Below are 21,905 nucleotides of genomic sequence, written 5' to 3'. Positions count from 1 at the left end.
TAGATATGTGGAATTTAAAATTGCTCCATCATGAAACATCATTAGTTCTGCATATGCATCTTACAAGAATCAGATTCATTCCACTATTCCATTCTCACACAGAAAACCCCTCGAACAGCATGCCTCTTGCAGGAACCCCAGCTCCCAAAAAGAAGAGAAAACCTACTAAACTCATTTTAGAATTAACCCAAGAAGGTAAGAGATATCCCATGAACACAAATTCCTTTTCCAATAATTCTTCCCTAGTATCTAGAGAATGATTTACAAAAAACATAGAGGTTATTCTCCCACACAGAGGAATCACTTCGACATAATATGTAGAACTACAGTTTTTGATAAGACAAAGAGATGGAGAAGGAAATTATGATAAAATTATGGTGATAGCCAAAGAGCAACACATTTGGAAACAAATTACAACCACAGAGGTTGAAATCCAAAGGAAAAAACAGGTGTTTCTCATGAATGTAAAAATATCGAGGTCATTCAACACCTGTTTTTATGTCATTAAGTCAATTGTTTTAGTTCATTCAGCTCTATAGAAAGCTAAGGAGTCAGTAAAACTATATTTGGTTGAGGACACAGAGGAGATATTTTAGATGTCCATGATTTTCAATCATACTAATTAACATTCAGACTTATGTAGGATCAGCAGTTAAAGCTGCAAGAATGTCTCCCATTCTCCCACAGAATTCAGGAGTTTATAGCTTTACTCATCTTCAGATAGGTTAAAATAAGGCAGCCTCAGTTGTGAATGTTAAAATCTCTCAAAGTCACCAATCCCAGGAGTTTTCAACTACATGTCTTGGACTACTTGATTAATTTAATTAGGAGATAGTTGTTCTGGCGGAAGAAAGGCAGTCCCAACATCAAATGTAGTCTTCCCAACATCAGGCAGAGTAACAAATCAGAGAGATGGAATTCCTTCTTAAGCTACATGTTATTCCTAATAACTTGGCATATTTAGGAGATGTTCACATGTCCCCTTCATCCTACTAGATTTCAGTGAGGCCAACTGGCCTGGTTTTTCAGGGAAAGTTAGTGATATGATATAGTAATCAGTAATAAGAATCAGTAATGGAAGAGGAGAAAGGGAAGATTACAGTCAAGCCATCAGCTGTATTGAGGCAGAAGTTTAAATGAAATCTTAGACAGCAAATATTGAGCTCAAGTAGGAACTATATGTTCCCAAGAGTTGAGATAGTCACATATTAGAATTTCTAGTATGCATTTGCCCATCTTTATTTGAACTACAGTGAAAATCACACAAAAAACTACTAAAAATTTAGCATTTTGCCATTTGAAGTACTAATGGCATAGCCTCATTTACAAGGGTGCTTCAAACATTCTGAAAATGTCTTACTGAAATTAGTTTTATTGATCTTTCCTTTGCCTTTAATGCTGTAAATAATGTGGGTACAGTGATTTTCAAACCATGATGTTAAACTAGTGCACTGAGAACGGAAGGATGGTATGAAGATCACCCATTTCCCAAAAGAATTCCTTAACATCTAGAATAATATTACTTTTCCCATTTTTAAATATACAGTATTTATTTTTACTGCCCACCTCATTTCCCAGGCTCAATACAACCATAATTGCTGGTAAACAGTCATATCCTAAAGTTTTGGTATATAATTCAACATCACATTAACATCTTTAACATTTAAAGGTTATCCCATAAATTGTCAACTGTGCAGCTAGCAAATTCCACATTGAGGAAATTTTACAGCTTTCAGGTGCCATAAAAGATAAACTTTATTGAATGCATATCTCAGTACTGAAGAAGCAAAATCAACTCTAAGTTTCCTGCATGAAAATCTGGTTAGTTAACAATAGCTTTCCACAGTGCTTTTTTTTTGTAAAAGAAAAAGGTGCCGGAACTCACACATGTCATACAACCTGCCTTGCCTACCCTACAAGGTTCCATCCAAAAAAGGTGCCGGAACTCCGTTCTGAGTGTTCTGTGATAAAAAAAGCCCTGGCTTTCCATAATCTCACTTCTTTGGTTTGTTATGAGAACTTCTCCATCAGACACCTGCTTTTGTGACCTTGGTTCTCACAGTCCATGGATGGCTTCTTAACACTCCCTTTTCTTTCCCAAGTTTCCCCTCCTCCCTGTTTCTATGGCAAGTTGAGTAGGGACAGAGGTTAGCAAGCAGTTTAGCTATTCAATCTTGACATAAATCTATTTACACAGCATATCCTAAATACAAGTTTTTAACAAATCAACTTTAACCTCAAATCTGTTGATACCATTAATAAACATCTTTTTTAAAAAAATATATTTTCTTAATTTTCTATTATTACAATTCATTAGTGTTTAATGAATAATGAACTACAGGGCTGCTGGGGCAAGACAAAGGCCCCAGGATCAGCATTTCCAGTTCACCCAGAAGAGAAAGGAGGGCAGAGACAGGAGAGGCTATAAAAGGAGGCAGTTTTGGTGGGAGAGGGAGGGGGGGAGGCGCAGGCTTGGGAGGAGTCAGATGGAGCTGCACCAAAGAGAAAAGAAGGAAGAGGGGGGAGAGAGGAAAGGAGATCAAACAGTTCGTCCAGATCTACAACTTTGTGGCAGCCATCCATGCCAGGCATGCACACAGGTGGCAGCAAAAAACAGTGAAAGGGAAGCACTCAGAACAAGATCAGCCTGCAAAGCAAAACAGTCTCCCAGGATGCCAGGCCCCATGCGCTCGCTGCCCAGGGAGGTTCGGCTTCTTGCCAGGTTTGCCCCACCCAGCCCAGCCGCACAGTGAGGAGAGGGTGCTGCTTCCTGCCAAAACCAGGCAGTCTAGGGGCTGGGCAGCATAGTGCAAGTAACATGGACTCTCACGCTGCTCGCAGCGTTCCCTCCCCCAGAGTCCACAGAGCCGGGTGTGTGAAGTGGGCAAGGGCCATTTGCTGGTATCCTTCAGGGGATGGTGCCTTTCCTCATTCCTCTTGGAGGTTGACCCCTCCCCTGCTGTATTTCTTGCCTGTTTTTCTCCCTTCCTCATTGTAAATATCTTCCCACCACTCTGCTCTTAAGGCTGTGCGGCTCTTGTACAGGAATTTACAGTGGCCTTTCAAGCCATGGCCACCAGCCTCTCCCCCTCCCCTTGTCCCTTCCTGGCCACATACACCCCTCAGCCATTGACTTTGCTTGTCAAAATTTTGCAAAAGGGGATCACATGACCCTGGAACACTGTGACCGTCATAAATATGAATCAGTTGCCAAGCATCCAAATGTAAATCACATGATCCTGGAGATGCTTCAACAGTCATAAGTGTGAAAAATGGTCATAAGTCACTTTTTCAGTGCCGTTGTAACTTTGAACAGTCACTAAGCAAACTGTTACTTTTTTCCTTTTTTTTTTTTGGTCATCAAGTTTTTGACACCTTGCTAGGTGACTGGTGGTACTCAAATACTGCCATATCCTAAAAGTGGTACAATCTGTGAAAGGTTGAAAAGCCCTGCCTTAGAACATGCTTAAGTTGAAGATATTATCACTGTTGCAAACTGCGGGGACAAATTCAACTTGAATCAGAATGGTGGAAATGACTAGCAATTTAGAGATGCAGATAATTTGCATTTGCCATGATCAGGACATAATTAATCAAAACTAGCTTTGGGTTAAGTTGCAGATGACACTCTAGGTAGGCCTAAAGATCTAGCAATAACGCCAGATCCAGAAAAAGCCAGATGAAGATACCTACAGAGAAATATTCAAGAAAGGAAGGGAAAAGGAGAAGAAGGCTTAGCAATTCCAGAACATGGTGGTTTTCTCCTGTAATTCATCCTTGGGCATTTAACTTCTTATGAGTGCATTCTGTCAGGGAAAGCAACTTTTAGTAGTAATACTAGGTAGAGAGAGGTTGTTAAGCTGTTCTAGCAGCCTTGACTGAGGAACTGAAACATGGGTTAAGTTTTATAATAGGCTTCTTCTGCTTTTATAATAGGCTTCTTCTTGTACCCCTTCAGTCATGCCGCAAGAAGGGTCCAAGCTGAACCTGGGGAAGAAGATCAGCATTCCCAGGGATGTGATGCTAGAAGAACTCTCTCTCCTTACCAACAGGGGATCCAAGATGTTTAAACTTCGACAGATGAGAGTAGAGAAATTCATATATGAAAACAACCCTGATGTTTTCACCAGCAATTCTGTGGTAGGTACAAACAGGAACAGGAATGGATGATCTGGTAAATTCACATTGTCAGACTGCATCTAGGTAATACATATGTAGATGGAAAGAGAATTTCCATTTGTAATCCACTCAACTTCTTTTCCATACCATAAAATCTCTAAAAGGGAAAAGTTGGAATAGCTGCATTCAAGCCCTGTCCTTTTGAAAGCACCAAGAATTGCATTTGGGGAGAAAAATAGTAAATTTGTGTGCATCTAAAAAGAAAAGCATTTTTTAATCGTTTCTATCCTTCCGTTTTATTCTGTAGTTCTGATACATTGTCAATGGCATACAAAATTGCTTTTGTTTTTGTTTTGTTTTTCATTCATTGATCTTCCTCATTAAGTTGGGACAAAACATTGTTCAGGTCAGCAGGAACAGAATTTCTTACTTTTCTAAGATTTGGCAGCTTTTAAAAAGGGACTGGACAGCCATTTGTCTGAAATCGTATAGGGTCTCTTGCTCAAGCAGAGAGTTGGATTAGAAGACCTCCAAGGTCCCTTGCAACTCTTATGTTAATTCTGAGCTCACTAATGTGAATCACTCCAAGACTGCAGCAAAAATATATGAAAACTCTAACTCTGCTGCTATCCAGTTTTTTTACAGTCCAGTTCTTAGGAAGTACTGCACAACCATCTCTTGGTAGATTAAAAACATATTTATGATGAATTATAATAGAGACCAAAAATAATTTTGAAATACGTGCAATTCCTGTTCTCACTCTTCCTATCTGTTTCTTGTTCATTTTATATTTATTCATTTTCTGTTTTATAGCTTAACTATAGATTTTGGTTACTATCCCTTTCCTTCCCGCTTTCCCCCCCCCAAATCACTTGTTTTGCACTTTTTTTTCAGTGCCAGTCTGAGGCTGGTTACGCTCAATAGGTGAAGGTTGCTCATCTCCCCCTGTGGCACAATGCCCTTCCTCTCTCTCAGCCTTCAACGGAATTCTCTGGGAGAAGGCAGGTGTGTCTGTTGCTGGCCGCCTCCTCCTCCTCCTCCTCCTCCTCGCCCTCTTGCCCTCCAGCTACTTTCTGGGCCATTCTTTCTTTGATTCTAGCCTTGTCTCTGCATAACAAAGGGATGGGAGGGGAGAGACAAGGCTGCCCCACTCTCAGCTGTCATGGTTCCAACAGAGACAAATAAAGCAGAACTCCAAGGCTTGCAAGTTCCTCAAAGAACATGTATATTTTTTTCTTTATTAAAGAGTTTTACAAAAACAAAATTTTACAATATATCCCCAAAACCCTCCCACCCCAAACCCACCCACTTCCCACCCACTTCCCAGAGCTAAATACAGGATTATAGTTACGATAATCATATTCTAAATAAAAATTATGCATAATATACAATTAACCAAATTCATAATGTGCTTTAACTCCCCTTTAATATAACTACAAACAACGTGCTAATAAGAATATCCCACTAAAATCTACTCATAAGCTAAATCAGGGGTGTCCAAACTTTTTTCAAAGAGGGCCAGATTGGATGAAGTGAACATGCTGGAGGGCTGAACATTTTTCCGAACATTATAACAACCTCAAAATTCAGAGCTGTTTTCGAACAGGTACAAAATTCTTGCATGAAAATACCCTTGGGCATATGTGTGTGTGTGGGGGGGTCGCTAGCAGGAGGCCCCCTAAGCACGGCCATCTGGAGGTGCGTCCTCCCTCCCTCCCCTCCCTCCCTCCCCTCCAAAGCATGCAGCAGCCCCCCGCCCTTCCCCGGACGTTGCCTTCACCCAGGAGAGCCAGAGGGCTTCGGAGCCAGGGCAACTCCCGGGCCAGGCCTGCCCTGCCGCTGCCTCACCTTCCTCCCTGCCGAGGAAAGAACCAGCGTCGCACGCCCCAACCCGCTAGCCGCACCCCGGTAGCCTCCGCTGCCCGCACCGGGCTCAGCGCCTCGCTGGGAAGGAGGGGCGCTCCTGCCCCGCCCAGCGGAGCCGCGGCTTACCTGGGCCGCGACTGGAAGGCATTCTGCACGTGCCCAGAGGCGCCACGCCCCTCCACCAATGCGGGCGGCCCCTCTCTTGAAACCAAAAAGCAGCTCTCCCCAATTTCTGTAAGCCCCCCTGCCCCCTTCCCCTAAAGAACGCCACAGCCAGCTTTCCGTGCAGGAGCCTTGCGCCCCCTGCGCGCCGGCTCCCTTGCCCGGTCAGCCCCTCCAGTCTTTCGCAGAAGAAATGGGCTGATAGATGTTGGTGGAAAGGACCCCCCACCCCTTGCCTCGCCTTGAGGCTGCTGAAGAGCCTCCAGCAATGACCCGACCTACTTCCCTCGCTTGCCTTCTCCAACTCCAAACTCGCTTGTCCTACGCTCGTCTTCCAAGTTTGGGCGGTGACGTCAGGATCAGGCTTCCAATGCGGCCCTCTCACCGCCCTCTCTCCTGTGGCACAGTCTTCTGCTTGCCGCCCTCAATCAGAAGGGAGGGCCGCATTTACACAGAGCAGGGAGGGCTGTTAGAGGGCCGTATTAAACCGCCCCCCGGGCCGCAAGTGGCCCCCGGGCCGGACTTTGGACATGCCTGAGCTAAATGGAACTTTTTAGTCCCATATTTGTTCTGAATATAATTTATCCATCTCCAAACTGAAATATATCTTTCCTGTGAATGATCTTTCAAATAAGCAGAAATCTTAGACATTTCTGCAAGATTTGAAACTTTAAACACCCATTCTTCTATAGTGGGCAAACTATCCTTCTTCCAATATTGTCCCACCAGTAACCGTGCTGCTGTTATCATGTTCAACATCAAATTAGTTTCTTTAACATCACAATCTACAACAATACCCAATAGAAACAATTGCGGAGAAAACTTTATCTTTCTCTTAAAAATCTTTTGAATGTTCCACCAAATTTTAATCCAAAAAGCTTTTATATTTCTACAAGTCCACCACATGTGAAAATAGGTAGCTTCTAAACTACCACACCTCCAACATTTAGACTGTAAATTAGGATACATGTTGGACAACTTCTTGGGATCCAGATGCCATCTATAAAACATTTTATAAAAATTTTCTCTTAAATTTTGAGCCTGAGTAAATTTAACGTTTCTGACCCAAATTATCTACCAGGTGTCCAACGAAATTGGTTCCTGAATATTTTGTGCCCACTTTATCATACAATCTTTACCTAATTCTGTTTCCGAATCCAATTCAATTAAAGCATTATATATCCTCTTTATATGTGCACAATTTAAATCTCTAATTTGCTTTACTAAATTTTGATCTGTAATTGTGATGCCAACCTTTTGATCTGACTTCCACCTAGCTTTCAATTGGGTATATTGAAACCAAGAGTAACTTATGTTTTCGTGTCTTAACTCCTCTAATGGTTTAAGTTGCCAATCATTCCCTTGCAGTCTAAGTAATTCCTTATAAGAAACCATATCCATACTCACTCCCATAGATACGCCCTCTATCGCGTGTCCAGGAATTCCCCAAATCGGTATTTTATAATTTAACTGATAATAATACTTTTTCCAGACACGCAATAAAGCACTTCTAAGAATATGGGATTTAAAAGCCCTGTCCACCTTCTTATCGTAAAGCAAATATGCATGCCATCCATATACCAAATCCCATCCCTCAAGATGAAGTATTCTCTTGTTGGTTAAATTAAGCCAATCACTAATCCAGGTCAAGGCAACCGCATCATAGTACAATTTCAAATTCGGTGCCTTGAGTCCCCCTCTTTCCCTGGCATCTTGTAAAATCTTAAATTTAACTCTTGGTTTTTTCCCCGCCCAGATAAATTTGTTAATACCCTTCTGCCATTGATCAAGGTTGGCATCCTTTTTCAATATAGGTATCATTTGAAACAAAAAGAGAAACTTTGGTAGAACATTCATTTAGCAACTGCAATTCTTCCCAGTAATGATAATTGTAATTTTTTCCAATTATTTAAGTCCCCTTGTACCTTCGACCATAGTGTTTCATAATTATTCTTATACAATTTTACATTTGAGGCTGCAATATATACTCCTAAATATTTAACCTTCTTCACTATTTCAAAACCTGTTAATTTTGATAACATATCCCTTTCACTCAGAGATAAGTTCTTAGATAATATCTTGGTCTTATTGCTATTCACCTTAAACCCAGAAACCTTACCATACTGAGTTATAATTTCCATCAAATCTATAACCGACTGTAACGGTTGGGATACTATCACAACCAAGTCATCAGCGAAAGCTCTCAGTCTATAATCATTCTGTTTTATTTTAATTCCCTTTATCATAGAGGACTCTCGAATTTTGATTAATAAAATCTCTAATGTTAAAACAAACAATAATGGTGATAGGGGGCAACCCTGTCTTGTATTTTTTTCAATTTTAAAGGTCTCTGTTAATCCCCCGTTAACTATAATTTGTGCAGTTTGTTGTTGATATATAGCTTTACTAGCATGTAGAAAACCTTCTCCAAAATTCATCTCCTCAACAATTCTTAATAAAAATTGCCAATTCAATTAGTCAAAGGCTTTCTATGCATCCAAAAATATCAATGCTGCAGGGACTTGGTTGTTCTTATCCAAGTATTCAAGCAGGTTAACAATTTGTCTCACATTATATTTCATATACCTCCCAGATATAAATCCCGATTGATCACTATGAATCATTTATTTCAAAACTTGCATTAATCTATTGGCCAATACTTTAGCAAAAATCTTATAATCTGTATTTAAAAGCAATATAGGTCTATAATTTTTAGGTTGAATAAGGTCTTGATCCTCCTTTGGAATCAACAAGACAAAAGCTGTCCTCCATGATGGAGGAACTACACCTCCAGTCTGAATTTCATTAAACAAAATCTTTAAGGGTTCAATCATTTCAGGCAACAACTTTTTATAGTAAATTGCTGTTAATCCATCCGTTCCCGGAGCCTTGCCCAGTTTCAACTGTTTAATAACTAAAGAAATTTCTTCTGATGTAATTGGGCAGTTCATCTCAAGTTGTTGTTCTTGTGAAAGTCTTGGAAAGTGAGCTCCCTGTAAATACTTGCCTATATCTAAAGCTTGTATATTTTCTTTAGAATATAATTTCAAGTAGACTTGTGCCTTTTTTAGACTTGTGCCTTTTCTTATCTCAAAGTTCTCAATATAGTCTCCATTCACAATCACTTTCACTGTTTGTTTATTATATATTGTTTTTATCATGTTTGTAAAGTTCTGTCCAAAGTCCATTATTTGTAATTGCTGAATCATAAATTGTCAGGAAACATTATCAAATGCCTTTCGGGCATCTAGAAATATTAATGCCAGTTGTTTCCCTGGATGTAATTCATAATTTTCTAATGCATCCATTATCACTCTTAAATTATTTTTAATTTGTCTCTTTGGCAAAAAAACCATTTTGGGCTGAATGTATAAATTCAGTTACCGGTAAGTATCTTTTCAGTCTCTCTGCCATTATTGAAGTAAAAATTTTATAATCCACATTGAGTAACAATATCGGTCTATAATTTTTTATCTGTGTCAAATCTGAGTCTTCTTTTGCTATTAAGGTAATATTTGCTTCTATCCATGTATTTGGGAGTTTAGCCTCCAACAAAAGTTCATTGCAAATGTACCGGTATTTCAGCAGTTCAATTAGTATATCTTGTAAAGCTTTATATAACTCCGCCGATAGTCCACCTGGCCCTGGTGTTTTCTCGTTTTTGTTTTTGATTTGTCTTCTTATGGCCTCTGTTATTTCCATCATTGTTGTTTTTTTCCCTCTAACATAAACTTACAGGTTTCTGAAATTTTTGCAAGGTAATTTTCTTCCAGATATTGGATCATTCTCTCTCTTTGAGTTTCTTCTATATCATTCAGTTTCTTGTAATATTCTTTAATTATCTTTTTTATTTCTTCATTTTTAAATTGTAGGAAACCTTTTTCATCTACTAAATTATTTATCATTTTCTTCTCCTTCTGTTTTTTAAGTTTATAAGCTAACCATCTTCCTGGTTTATTTGCATTTTCAAAACAAAATTGTTTTGCTCTTTTTATTTGCTGCGCCAATTTTTCTGAATCCAACAGATTTAGTTTGTGTTTTATTGTTTCAATTTCTCTTTTCACAATCTTCTTTTGCTGATGCATTTGCAGTTCTGATTCTAGTTTTCCAATTTTTTCTTTTAATAGTACATACTGCAGTTTTAGCTGTATCCCATACATTTTGTAATGTTGTATCTTCTTTTTTGTTTTCTTTGAAGAAAAACTCCATTTCTTTTTTTGCTATTTCCCCTCACTCTCTTGATCAGATTTCTCTTTCTGTTCTTCTATTTGTATAATTGCTTCTTCAGTTGCTTCTTCTATTTGTTTGTGATCTTTTCTCTCCTCTTGTTGATGTTGCACTCCTTCATCTAAGAATACTCAATTTCTTTCATCAAAGTCTTCTGTTTTCCAAACTGAATCCAATCGGTATCTTGTATTACTCCAGTTGATGAAAATCCATTCTGGCATTAACGATCTGAATAATAATAATAATAATAATAATAATAATAATAATAATAATAATAATAATAACAACAACAACAACAATAACAACAACAACAACAACAATAATGACTACTGGAGAGACCAAACTGCCCTACAAGAAAGACCAAATAAACAACAGAATAGAGGCATGGGAAGACAAAGCATTACGTGGCCAGTACATTAAAAAAATAGCTGGGAAAGCAGATAATAACAAGACCTGGCAATAGCTAAGAGCAGGAAAGTTGAAGAAAGAGACCAAGGGACTAATTCTGGCTGCACAAGACCAAGCCTTAGGGACAAATGCATACAAAGTCAAAATTGAGAAGACAGCAACAGGCAGTAAGTGCCACCTATGCAAAGAAGCTGAAGAAACAGTGGACCACCTGGTAAGCTGCTGCAAGAAGATCACACAGACCGACTACAAGCAGCGGCATGACAAAGTAGCAACAATGGTGCATTGGAAGATCTGCAAGAAATATCATTTGCCCGTAAGCAAGAACTGGTGGGATCATAAAATAGAGAAAGTCATAGAAAATGATAAAGTTAAACTGCTCTGGGATTTCAGAATTCAAACAGACAAGCACCTGCAATGTAACATCCTGGACTTAACAATTGTTGATAAGAAAGACAAAAAAGTCTGGATAGTGGACGTGGCAATGCCTGGAGACAGCAGAATAGACGAGAAAGAACTGGAGAAGATAACAAAATACAAAGACCTACAAATAGAAATAGAAAGACTGTGGCAAAAGTAAGCAAGGGTAGTACCAATAGTAATAGGCCACTTGGGTGCAATCCCAAAACAACTGGAGCACCACTTGAACACCATTGGCATTGACAAATTCGCCATTAGTCAATTGCAAAAGGCGGCCTTACTAGGAACTGCTTCCATCCTGCGACAATATCTGTAATACCATCAAACATCCACATCTGCCTATCCCAGGTCCTTGATAAGGACTCAATAGGTAGACAAAAATGCCAATGCAGCCTAACACTGTGTTGGCTTTTTTGGCAGCTGCAGCACAGTGCTGGCTCATATCTAAGTGATTGTCCACTAGGACTCCGAGATTCTTCTCACAGTTGCTACCACTGAGCAAGGTACCACCTATACTATAACTGTACATTTGGTTTTTCTTGCCTAAATGTAGAACTTTACTTTTTTCACCATTGAATTTCATTTTGTTAGATAGCGCCCAGTGTTCCAGTTTGTTTAGATCCTCCTGTATCTTAAGCCTATCTTCTGGAGTGTTGGCTATTCCTGCCACCTTGGTGTCATCTGCAAATTTGATGAGTTCCCCATCTATCCCCTCAACCAAATCATTGATGAAAATGTTGAAGAGCACTGGGCCTAGAACAGAGCCCTGGGGCACCCCACTACACACTTACCTCCATGTAGATGTAGTTCCATTGAGGACCACATGCTGAGTATGGCCAGTCAGCCAGCTACAAATCCATCTGGTGGTGATGCTGTCTAACCCACATTTTTCTATATTTTCAAGTAGTAGGTTGTGATTTATCAAATGCCTTACTGAAGTCCAAGTAAATTATATCCATAGCATTCCTCTGGTCCACTAATTTTGTCACTTGGTCAAATAATGCAATAAGATTTGTCTGGCATGATCTGTTTTTGACAAACCCATGTTGGCTTTTAGTAATGACTTTGTTTGCCTCTAGGTGTTCGCTGATTTGTTGTTGATTATCTTTTCCAGAATCTTCCCAGGTATTGAGGTCAGGCTGATAGGTCTGTAGTTTCCTGGATCGAAGTTCTCCTTTCTCCCTGTTGCTTGTCAGCTTCTTGCCACTTTCCCCCACTAATGGACCAATCATTTCCTTAACTTTTTTCTTATTTTTTACATGTTGAAAGAAGTTTTTTTTGTTATTTTTGACTTTGGTCACAAGCCTTAGTTCATTTTGAGCCTTAGCTTTCCTCATTTCATCTTTGCAGGCTCAGACTATTTGCTGATATTCTGCTTTAGTTATGTACCCCTCTTTCCACTTTTTATACTTGTCCTTTTTATCTTTCAATTTATCAGAGAGTTCTTTATGCAGCCATGTTGGTTTGCCTTTTTCAATTGCCTTTTGTAATCAGTTTTGTAGCTAAGAAATGATATTGTCTTCGAGTATCTCTTACTCTCTTGCATATCTGCTTTAAGACCACAATTTCTTTATTTTTGTAGTGTAATGGCTCATCTCTAACTTTTCTCAGTATTTCATCTCTTGTTGTTTTCTTTATAAATCTCACATGCACTTCTCTGGGTAATTTGTATTTCCTTGCGTAGCTTGAATTCATTCAAAATATTTCATCTATCTCCATTTGCATCTCTGCTCTGTCTGCTTTCAAAGCCTCTGCCAGGAGATCAATAATCACTACTGCTATATTTTCCTGTAGGTTACGTAGTCTTTTTTTGAGTCAGTCTAAGTTCAGTTTTTAAGAGTTCTTTTATATTCCTTAAAAATCCTTCCCTCTCACCGCCTTTAACTCTCTTGTCCCCTAGTCCTTCTGGGGTCTTTACTTTATAGCTCTTCCCAATCAGGGGATCAACATTTTTAGGTCCAAAAGGAAAAGGAAAAAGAGCAGGCTCACCCAGTTTCAGCACACTGTTGACAATCAGCTCTTTAGCGGAGCACCGTGGTTCCTCGCTTTTCTTCCGGCTGGTGACGACTTGGACTGCCTGGGCTTACCAGGCAGCCTTTCCTCTGTCCTTTTACAGGGTTTCTTCAGTCCATCTGGACTGACCACCATCTGGTCCAGATTCCTGAGGCATCCCTCCTTCTTCGTTGCCCCTCCAGGGCAACTTTGTGACCCTTTGGGGTCGCTGGGCAGAACGAAATCGGGCTAAGAAGCGGGAGCCCCAGCTTCTTCCACCCATCTCGTTGAATGCCAAACCGGAAGTACACCTATCATGCCTCTCCTGTTATCCTTAAAATAGGGCACTCATATAGGTATCAGATAGGGAGATTCCCCGGAGCTTTGTCAGGATCATTTGCTAATGGCTTTGTGCCAGATTGCATATTAAAGTGACCTGCTCTGAAGCTTTATGACTGGTGCTAAATGCAGCAAAGAGAGTATTATAACTCAGGCTTTGGGTGTTCCATTTCTACTCACCTATATTTAGCAATCCAGATAGCTGATACTGGAAGCCTGTTTACAGCCTACGGAACTTTCTTCCCTAAACTGTGCTGCAGATAGAAGAAATCAAATGCATGTGTTTCTATGTGCAAGCAGTAGCCAGTTGTGAGGCAGGAAGAAGGGAGACTTCCACTTGGAAAAGACTAAGTTCATAAATTTGTCCCCTCATAGAGCAATATAGTAATTTAAATCTTGATTCTGCCCTTTAATGCTGGCCTATCTGTAGCTGTGTCTCAAGGATACCCCCTTCTAATGATTTAGTTCTCAAAATTAAAATAAACTATTGAAAATACTACAATTATCAGTGGCAGCACTTCATTTGCATATAAATCAACCTATTGTTGCTCATCATCAAAGCACAATAGGGTTCAATAATATTAGCATATTAAAAAAGAAATATGAAATGTGTTTCTTGATAATTATTTAATTTGCCCCTTTCTTTTACTTTATCCTTCTCTTTCTTACATTTCCCTTCCACCTTCTTACCCAGGATCACTTCCAGAGGTTTATCCCATCTGTTGGGGGACATTATGGAGCTGATTCCTATAAATACTCTCATAGTAGTGGGAGGATGGTGAGTGGTATAACTGTAGGACCATATGGATCCACCAAACTGCAATATCCCCCCACTCCTCCTGCAAAGCCTGGGAGTAAAGGTGGTGCTGGAAGAACTGGAACTGGCCACAGCAAGGGATCTGCCGGCAGAGAGGGAGGAGTGGATGGAGGTGGAAATGGAAATGAGACTGGGAGCGGAAAAGGTAAGTATTTATTTTCATCCAATAGATTAGTAAAGAAAAATGCTTAGTATTGTTGAAAGAAAAATCTTCATCAGGGTCCAGTCCAAGCTGGGAATAAACAACATGGAGACTGCTTTAGAAAGAAGGTTGCAGTTTATTGAAGAGCAAAACCACAAGACAGAAATGTGGCTCTTGGAAAGCTGACCACACGTTGCTGGGAGTTGTGGGTTTTTATACCTGCTGGGGCTTTTGTGTTTGAGGATGTTTCCTGTTCCTGTGGCATGAACTTTGACCTGAGCTTTTGAGTATGTCCTTTTCGTGGTGGTGGGTTAATCCTATTATGTCCTAAAGGTCATATCCTGCTTCCCTGGGGCTGTGGCTGATGGCTATATCAAAGACAAGATAGGAAATAAATTAGAGTGAGTAGGTGTATTTGTGTACTTTGTAGAATGATTACTAAACAGTTAAAAGTAAGTGAAGAACTGTTCATGGTCCAGTGCAGAGGATGAACATTTGTTGAAAGAAATGAAAATAGTTTTATTTAAAAACCCAACTTGTTATCAAGGAGTGAGAGCCTTACAGGTTAGATATATATAAAACTGTGAATGGGGTACTAGGAAAGTGTAGGTGGTATCATGAAAAAAAGTATAAATAATGAATGGTGATGCATGTGGCTTGAACACAAATGTGAGTAAGTACACTGAGGTAGTTTTATCATAAAGAGAAAAGAAATAAGGATCAAATTGCCGAACAAATATATGAAGGAAAAGTGAGTAGTCTGAGAGGAGGGAGAGATTCAAGGGAATTGTGGTTGAATTGATCTTATAAAATTTATTTATTCACCAAATTTTGAAACCACCCATCTCCCTCACAGAGGGACTCTGGGCTGTATAAAAGTATGAAAACATAAAAAAGTATATAAAATGTTAAAAAGAGCAAGAATAATTAAAAAACAATGCTAAAAGTTAATTAAAAGGAAGGGGAGGGGTTTTCAATGCACTAACTAATCCCACATCTGCATGTTCCTCTGTGAGTCCCATGCAGTGCAGAGCCATGTTTTCACACCTTTCCAAAAGACCAGGTGAGTGGGGGCCTGTCTCATTTCTGGGGGTAGAAAGTTCCACCGGAGGGAGGGGGGAACCTACAAAAAGTTTGAAAACATTAGTATTTGGATGTGGTGAATCAAGGATGGATTGCAAGGGTAGAGAAATATAGAGAGGTATAGTGACTTTTATTGGTGTAAACTAGATTTAGTTAGATTTCCTTTTTTCTCATACCTTTAATTTCTTTCTCTTAGTATTTCTTACTCATTGTCTGTATTTTGTATAATACAGGTAGTCCTCAACTTAAAATAGTTCATTTAGTGACCACTCAAAGTTACAATAGCACTTGGAAAAGTGACTTATAACCGTTTTTCTCACATATGTTGCAGCATCTCCAGGGTCACATGATCAAATTAAAATGCTTGGCAACCGACTCATATATGTGATGGTTGCAGTGTCCCAGAGTCACATGATCACCTTTTGTGACCTTCTGACAAGCAAAGTCAATGGAGAAACAAGATTCAATTAACAACCATGTTACTAACTTAACAACTGCAGTGATTCCCTGCAGCAAGAAAGGTCGCAAAATTCGCTTAGCGACATAAATTTTGGACTCAGTTGTAGTTGTAAGTCGAGGACTACCTGTATTGCTTTTCACAGAAGAGAAAAGGGATATGGGCAGGGAGGAAACGATATGGTTCATAAAAATGAATCATTTATTGAATATCCATATTCTGAGCACAGACGTTTAGTTGCTTTGGTTAAGTATATGCTTGAAACAACCTTTACTCCCATCATTCACTTGACTCTGCATAATACAGGTAGTCCTCAACATAAAACCATTCATTTAGTGACTGTTTGAAGTTACAACAGCACTGAAAAAAGTGACTTATGGCTGCTTTTCACACTTACAATGGTGGCAGCATCCCCACAGTCACGTGATCAAAATTCAGGCACTTGGTAACTGGCATGTATTTCTGACAGTTGCACTGTCTGAGGGTCATGTGATCCCCATTTGTGACCTTTCCAGTCGGCTTCTGACAAAGTCAATGAGGGAAGCCAGATGCGCTTAATGATCACATGTTTCACTTAAGAACGGCAGTGGTTCATTTAACAATTGTGGCAAAAAAGATTGTAAAATGGGGTGCAACTCATTTAACAACTACCTTACTTAGCAATGGAAATTTTGGGTTCGACTGTGGTCATAAGTGGAGGAGTACCTGTATTCATTCCTCAGTTCAGGATGTTGCTTTGTATGTTTTCTCCTGACTTACGTTTTCTTGTTTTCCTTTATATTGTAGGTGAAAATAAAAGTGGGAGTGGGAAAGGAAAAGTTTCCCTTCTTAAGACATACATTTCTCCATGGGAAAGAGCCCTAGGCCTTACCCCACAAGAGAAAAGTGAATTCAGCATTGATTTATTGTCTTATGGCACCAAAGCAGACCTCTGTCATTATAAATCTTTCAATAGGTAAGGGAAACTGCTTGCAAGAGTGGTGGGGCTGGCAGTAGATAGAAACTTGAGGGTTGATGAGATAAATGATATGTTGATTGTCCTGGCATTTCAGCTTCTTGACCAGGAATGCTTTCTTTCAAACTAATGAGGAGGCATGAAAAACAGTCACCATTGAACACATTCTCATGCTGTGTTACTTGCAGAAAAAAGACAAATCTTTCATGAGCCAGGGATGGAAATTGTATGAGAGGAACCATCATTTCTCAGACTCAAGTGTACCATAACCTGTTCATAACCAAGCTGTACTCTATAGCCTTGTAGATCTGTTGACTAAGAAGGGCAGTAGAAAAATGTCTAAAATTTAAATCCTGGAAAGTAGACCCCAGCAGGTGTTGTTGCTATGTCTTGCAGCAGGCAGTTATTTTCTGTGAATACAGCTCATTTAAAGAAACTAATCAAGATGTGTCACGTTTGCAAGATTTCTGCTAAGTAGTTTACTAAGGTTAGTATTTAAGTGTCCGTAGAAAAGAGACTTCCTACCCTGCCTCATGTGAAGTTTGATAGCAGGATCTCCAAGCACTATGGGACGACAGCCTGCATCTGGACACCAATAATTAAGCAATGGCTACATACCCTCTATGACAGGTCTAGGAAAACTCACCACAGCCAACTCACCACGATCACAGCCAACTCACCCCACGTTGTATTGTTTCATTCAGTTATTTTTATTATAGGTGACCATGTTTACGTTGAAATTATTGTAATTCTTGTATTTCTGGAATGACTTTCTTTATTTTATTATTATATAATTATTGGCCACAATTCCATTGAAATTAATTTAACTTTAGTATTTGTTGAATTGCAAGTTGGCCGCAGTGAGTTGGCTGTGGCAAGTTGGCCATGGCGAGTTGTCCCTTTCTGTTAGTGACTCAGTTGTCTGTTAATCAAGTTATCAGTGCTTTACTTTAGTATCAGAACCAAATGGCAATCCAATTAGAGTGAGGTAGTAAACCAGCAGCACCAGGACTAGTCCACCAACTATTGCTCTAAGCAGCTTAAGCCAGTGCCATTCTTCCAAGGCCAAATACCTGTTTGACCTGAGCATTTCCCCATTGACCTCAAATAGGTTTTATCATATACAAACAGCCCATACATGAGACTACACTATTCCCATTTTCTCTAGGGAATTCATGATGCTTGAATTTCCTTAAGGGTTAAGTTAGTGCAGGGGTAGGCAACCTTGGCTCTTTTATGACTTGTGGACTTCAACTCCCAGAATTCCTGAGCCATAGCTGGCTCAGGAATTCTGGGAGTTGAAGTCCACGAGTCATAAAAGAGCCAAGGTTGCCTACCCCTGGGTTAGTGATTTACCCCAAAGACTCCTACAAGAGCTCTACTACTCTTCATCAATAGAAAGGATCCCCTCACTGCTGCAGTAAATCATGTCTAGTTTTCTATCAGTTTTGTCATCTCCACACAATAATCTAAGAAGCTGAATGCTAACTTTACACTTGGACCAGTCCCTGGAATAGCACAGATCAATCATATGGCCTTTTCTTAAGCTTCCAACCAACCTGAAAATACATGCCAGCCTTCCCTCATTACTTTCTAGAATACCTCATTTGTCTGTGTATAGCTCTGTCCCCTGTTCCCACATCTTATTGTGGGAGTGGAAGAATTCAATATGGAATGTATTTTGAATTCTTAGCACACAAGAGATAGATTATAATATCTGATTTATTAGCAAATAAGGAAATCCACTTCTAGAGTCTTCATCTTCTAGCACATGAAGTTAACAATTCGCCAGGAAGAACAAAACATTTAACCTAATTCCTACTCATTCTTTTTGGAACTGGACAGTGACTGTTAGTTAATAGAGTTATTAGAATAACTAAGTATAATAGGTCTAATAGAACTAAGTATAATAGTTAGAATAACTAAGTATAATAGATCTGACCTAAGGGACTGTAAATCCTCTGCACATCCTATTCTTTAAGAAGAAATATATAGAAATATATAGTAAAGATATAAAGAATCAACCATAAGAACAATAGAGGATACTCACTTAGGACATAATCAGAAGCAGAAGCTTTCATTAAAGATACAGTAGTCCTGAAACTATTCTATGTTTGGTCACATCATGTTGATAAAGGAATCCTACAATTATATTTTAAATAGTGAGGAGACCACAGTTTTAGTAGTGTAAGAAAAAAGGCATTAGGATAACATATACACTGGAATGTTGTCACTTGTCTTCCCTGAACTCTTGTAAAGAGTGAGTTATTAATACAGAAGCAATCTTACTTAGTTTTTTATCACTATGTATTTTTTTTACTTTTACTATTATTTAATAATAATCAAAAGGCACCTGCCACATAACACTCTAGACTTAACAATTGTTGATAAGGAAGACAAAAAAGTCTGGATAGTGGATTTGACAGTACCTGGAGACAGCAGAAGAGAAGAGAAAGAACTGGAGAAAATAACAAAATGCACAAACCTGCAAATACAAATAGAATGGCTGTAGCAAAAGAAAGCAAAGGTAGTACCAATAGCAATAAGTGCTTGGGTATAATCCCAAAGCAACTGGAGCATCACTTGAACACCATTGGCATTGACAGATTCACTATCAGTCAATTGCAAAAGGCAGCTTTACTTGGAACATCTTACATACTGTGATGATATATGCCTATTCCAGATTCTCAGGAAGGACTCGATAGGTGGACAAAAATACATCTGGCTGACTGCAATGTACAATAACTAGTAACAATGGTGCATTGGAATAGCTACAAGAAATACTATTTGGCTGTAAGCAAGAACTTACATGGTGGCTCAGTGGGTTAGGACGCTGAGCTTGTCGATCAGAAGGTCGGCAGTTTGGCGGGTCGAATCCCAAGTGCCGTGTAACAGAGTGAGCGCCTGTTATCGTCCCAGCTTCTGCCAACCTAGCAGTTCGAAAGCACGTAAAAATGCAAGTAGAAAAATAGGGACCACTACGGTGGGAAGGTAACAGCGTTCCGTGCGCCTTTGGCGTCTAGTCATGCTGGCCACATGACCACGGAGACATCCTCGGACAAGCGCTGGCTCTTCGGCTTTGAAACAGAGATGAGCACTGGCCCCTAGAGTTGGAAACGACTAGCACGCATGTGCGGGGGAACCTTTACCTTTTAAGAACTGGTGGAACCATAAAATATACAAATATACAAATGAAGAAACTAAAGTGCTCTGGGACTTCAGAATTCAAACAAAAAAGCACTTGCCACATTATACCCTAGACTTAGTAAGAAGGGCAAGATAGTTGCAATAGTGGAAGTTGCCATTCCTGGAGATAGCAGAATAGAAGAGAAAGGAGAAAAATTACAAAATAAACTATGACAAAAGAAAACAAACTTATTACCAACAATAATAGGCCCTTTGGATGCAATCCCAAAACATCTGGAGCACCACTTGGACACCATCAGCACTGACATTTCCAATTCTTGGCAGTTTTGCTTAGACAAATCAACCATCAATAATCAAATCAACATGTACATACCATTCAAAAGAGACAATCAAAAAGTGATAGCTTGAAAACATTACTAGTATTCAAAAATAAAATTGCTACAAATTGAACTTTGTTTATATAGTTTGTATCGACCAACTTTTTTACATTAAACCAGCATTAAATCTGGATAGCTGCTTTTAAATAATTTTCTTAGAATTTAATGTGCCTTATACAATCTACAATGTAAATGATATATAAATGTTATATATACCTAATTATTAATATATTTCTACACATTTCCATATCACATTTGTGACAGAGGCTTTTGTCTACCCATTTATTTGTTTGTTTGTTTTTTCTGAAATGCACTCTCTGTTTTGTGAGAGAGAAATGGACCTGGTTGCTTAGAAATAGAACTATGAATAGTTATTAATACAAGATTGGATTGGTTGGGTTTGTCAGAGCAACATAAATAGCTAAAATCTGTTGAACTATTAAGTTGGAGGGAAAAGGCTATAATGTCTATAAACCCTGATGGTTGATTCTGCTTTTCCTTAGGACTGCAATGCCTTATGGGGGATATGAGAAGGCAGCCAAACTGATGACCTTCCAAATGCCTGAATTTGACGTTGGCCCTTTGGTACCTGAGCCTCTTATTGTGTATAATCAAGAAGTCTCCAATCGACCCTCCTTTAACAGGACCCCAGTACCCTGGCTGGGGTCGGGAGAACCAACTGAATACAACATTGAGGTGAATGTACCACTGGCAGGTGAAACAGAAGAATTATAGAAATCCCCTTTCCTTTCATTAAATATGCTTATTTGCATGTCTGTATTTAAGGAGCTGAACATTCAGAAATTTCTCAACTTTGCCCTAAGGACAACCACATTTTAATACATCTTTGCTGTGGTATTGATCCATATTGGGGTTTGAAGAAAACAAAGCACTAAAATAGCAAGGGGGAGAGAGTCTTTTTATTTGCACTCGAAAGCATAAATACAAACCCTGTGATACTTAATGCTTCTGGTCTGGTCTGTCCCAACTTTGTTCCATTGTTTTGTCATTTGGCAAAATGAATAAAGCATCTACAAAGATAGAAGACAATATGATATTTCTTTCTTGGTTTTATGGGTTCTGTCTATGAGATCATCTTTCCTTGATTGATTTTCATTCAGGAAACAGCTTGATTAAGAAACTGAGAGCCAGATTGGTGCTGTGGTTAAGATGCTGCCCTAGAAACCAGGAGACAGTGAGTTCTAGTCCCACCTTAGGCATAAAAATTGCCTTGGTGACTTTGGCTCAGTCTTTGGCTCTCTCTCTTAGCCCAACCCATTTCACAGGGGGCTGCTGTTGTGGGAAAGTAGGAAGAGAAAGGACTACTGTATTATGTTTATTGCCTTGGGTTACTTACAAAATAATAAAGGTGGGATAAAAGAAATCTAACAAAT

General features: G+C 39.3%; 1 protein-coding gene across 4 annotated transcripts in view; it reads left to right on the top strand.

The window, feature by feature from the left end:
- MYOZ1 (myozenin 1) overlaps positions 1 to 21,577 on the top strand; it is a 32,279-nt gene extending 10,702 nt beyond the window's left edge. For 2 of the 4 annotated variants that reach the window (XM_083364261.1, XM_083364263.1), the window contains 4 exons: positions 3,959 to 4,140; positions 14,228 to 14,495; positions 16,819 to 16,987; positions 21,015 to 21,577. In XM_083364261.1, coding sequence (XP_083220387.1) covers positions 3,961 to 4,140; positions 14,228 to 14,495; positions 16,819 to 16,987; positions 21,015 to 21,246 — 849 coding nt within the window. In that variant the 5' untranslated portion in view covers positions 3,959 to 3,960 and the 3' untranslated portion in view covers positions 21,247 to 21,577. Of the gene's footprint in view, positions 1 to 102; positions 196 to 3,936; positions 4,141 to 14,227; positions 14,496 to 16,818; positions 16,988 to 21,014 lie in introns of all 4 variants that reach the window. The other 2 variants (XM_083364260.1, XM_083364262.1) reach the window with 2 other exon arrangements.
- The last annotated feature ends 328 nt before the right edge of the window (positions 21,578 to 21,905 follow it).

Source organism: Vipera ursinii, assembly GCF_947247035.1.
Source record: "Vipera ursinii genome assembly, chromosome: 5".
NCBI classification, from domain to species: Eukaryota; Metazoa; Chordata; class Lepidosauria; order Squamata; family Viperidae; genus Vipera; species Vipera ursinii.
The sequence above is the reverse complement of the archived record's forward strand: the minus strand, read 5'-3'. Positions and strand labels throughout refer to the sequence as shown.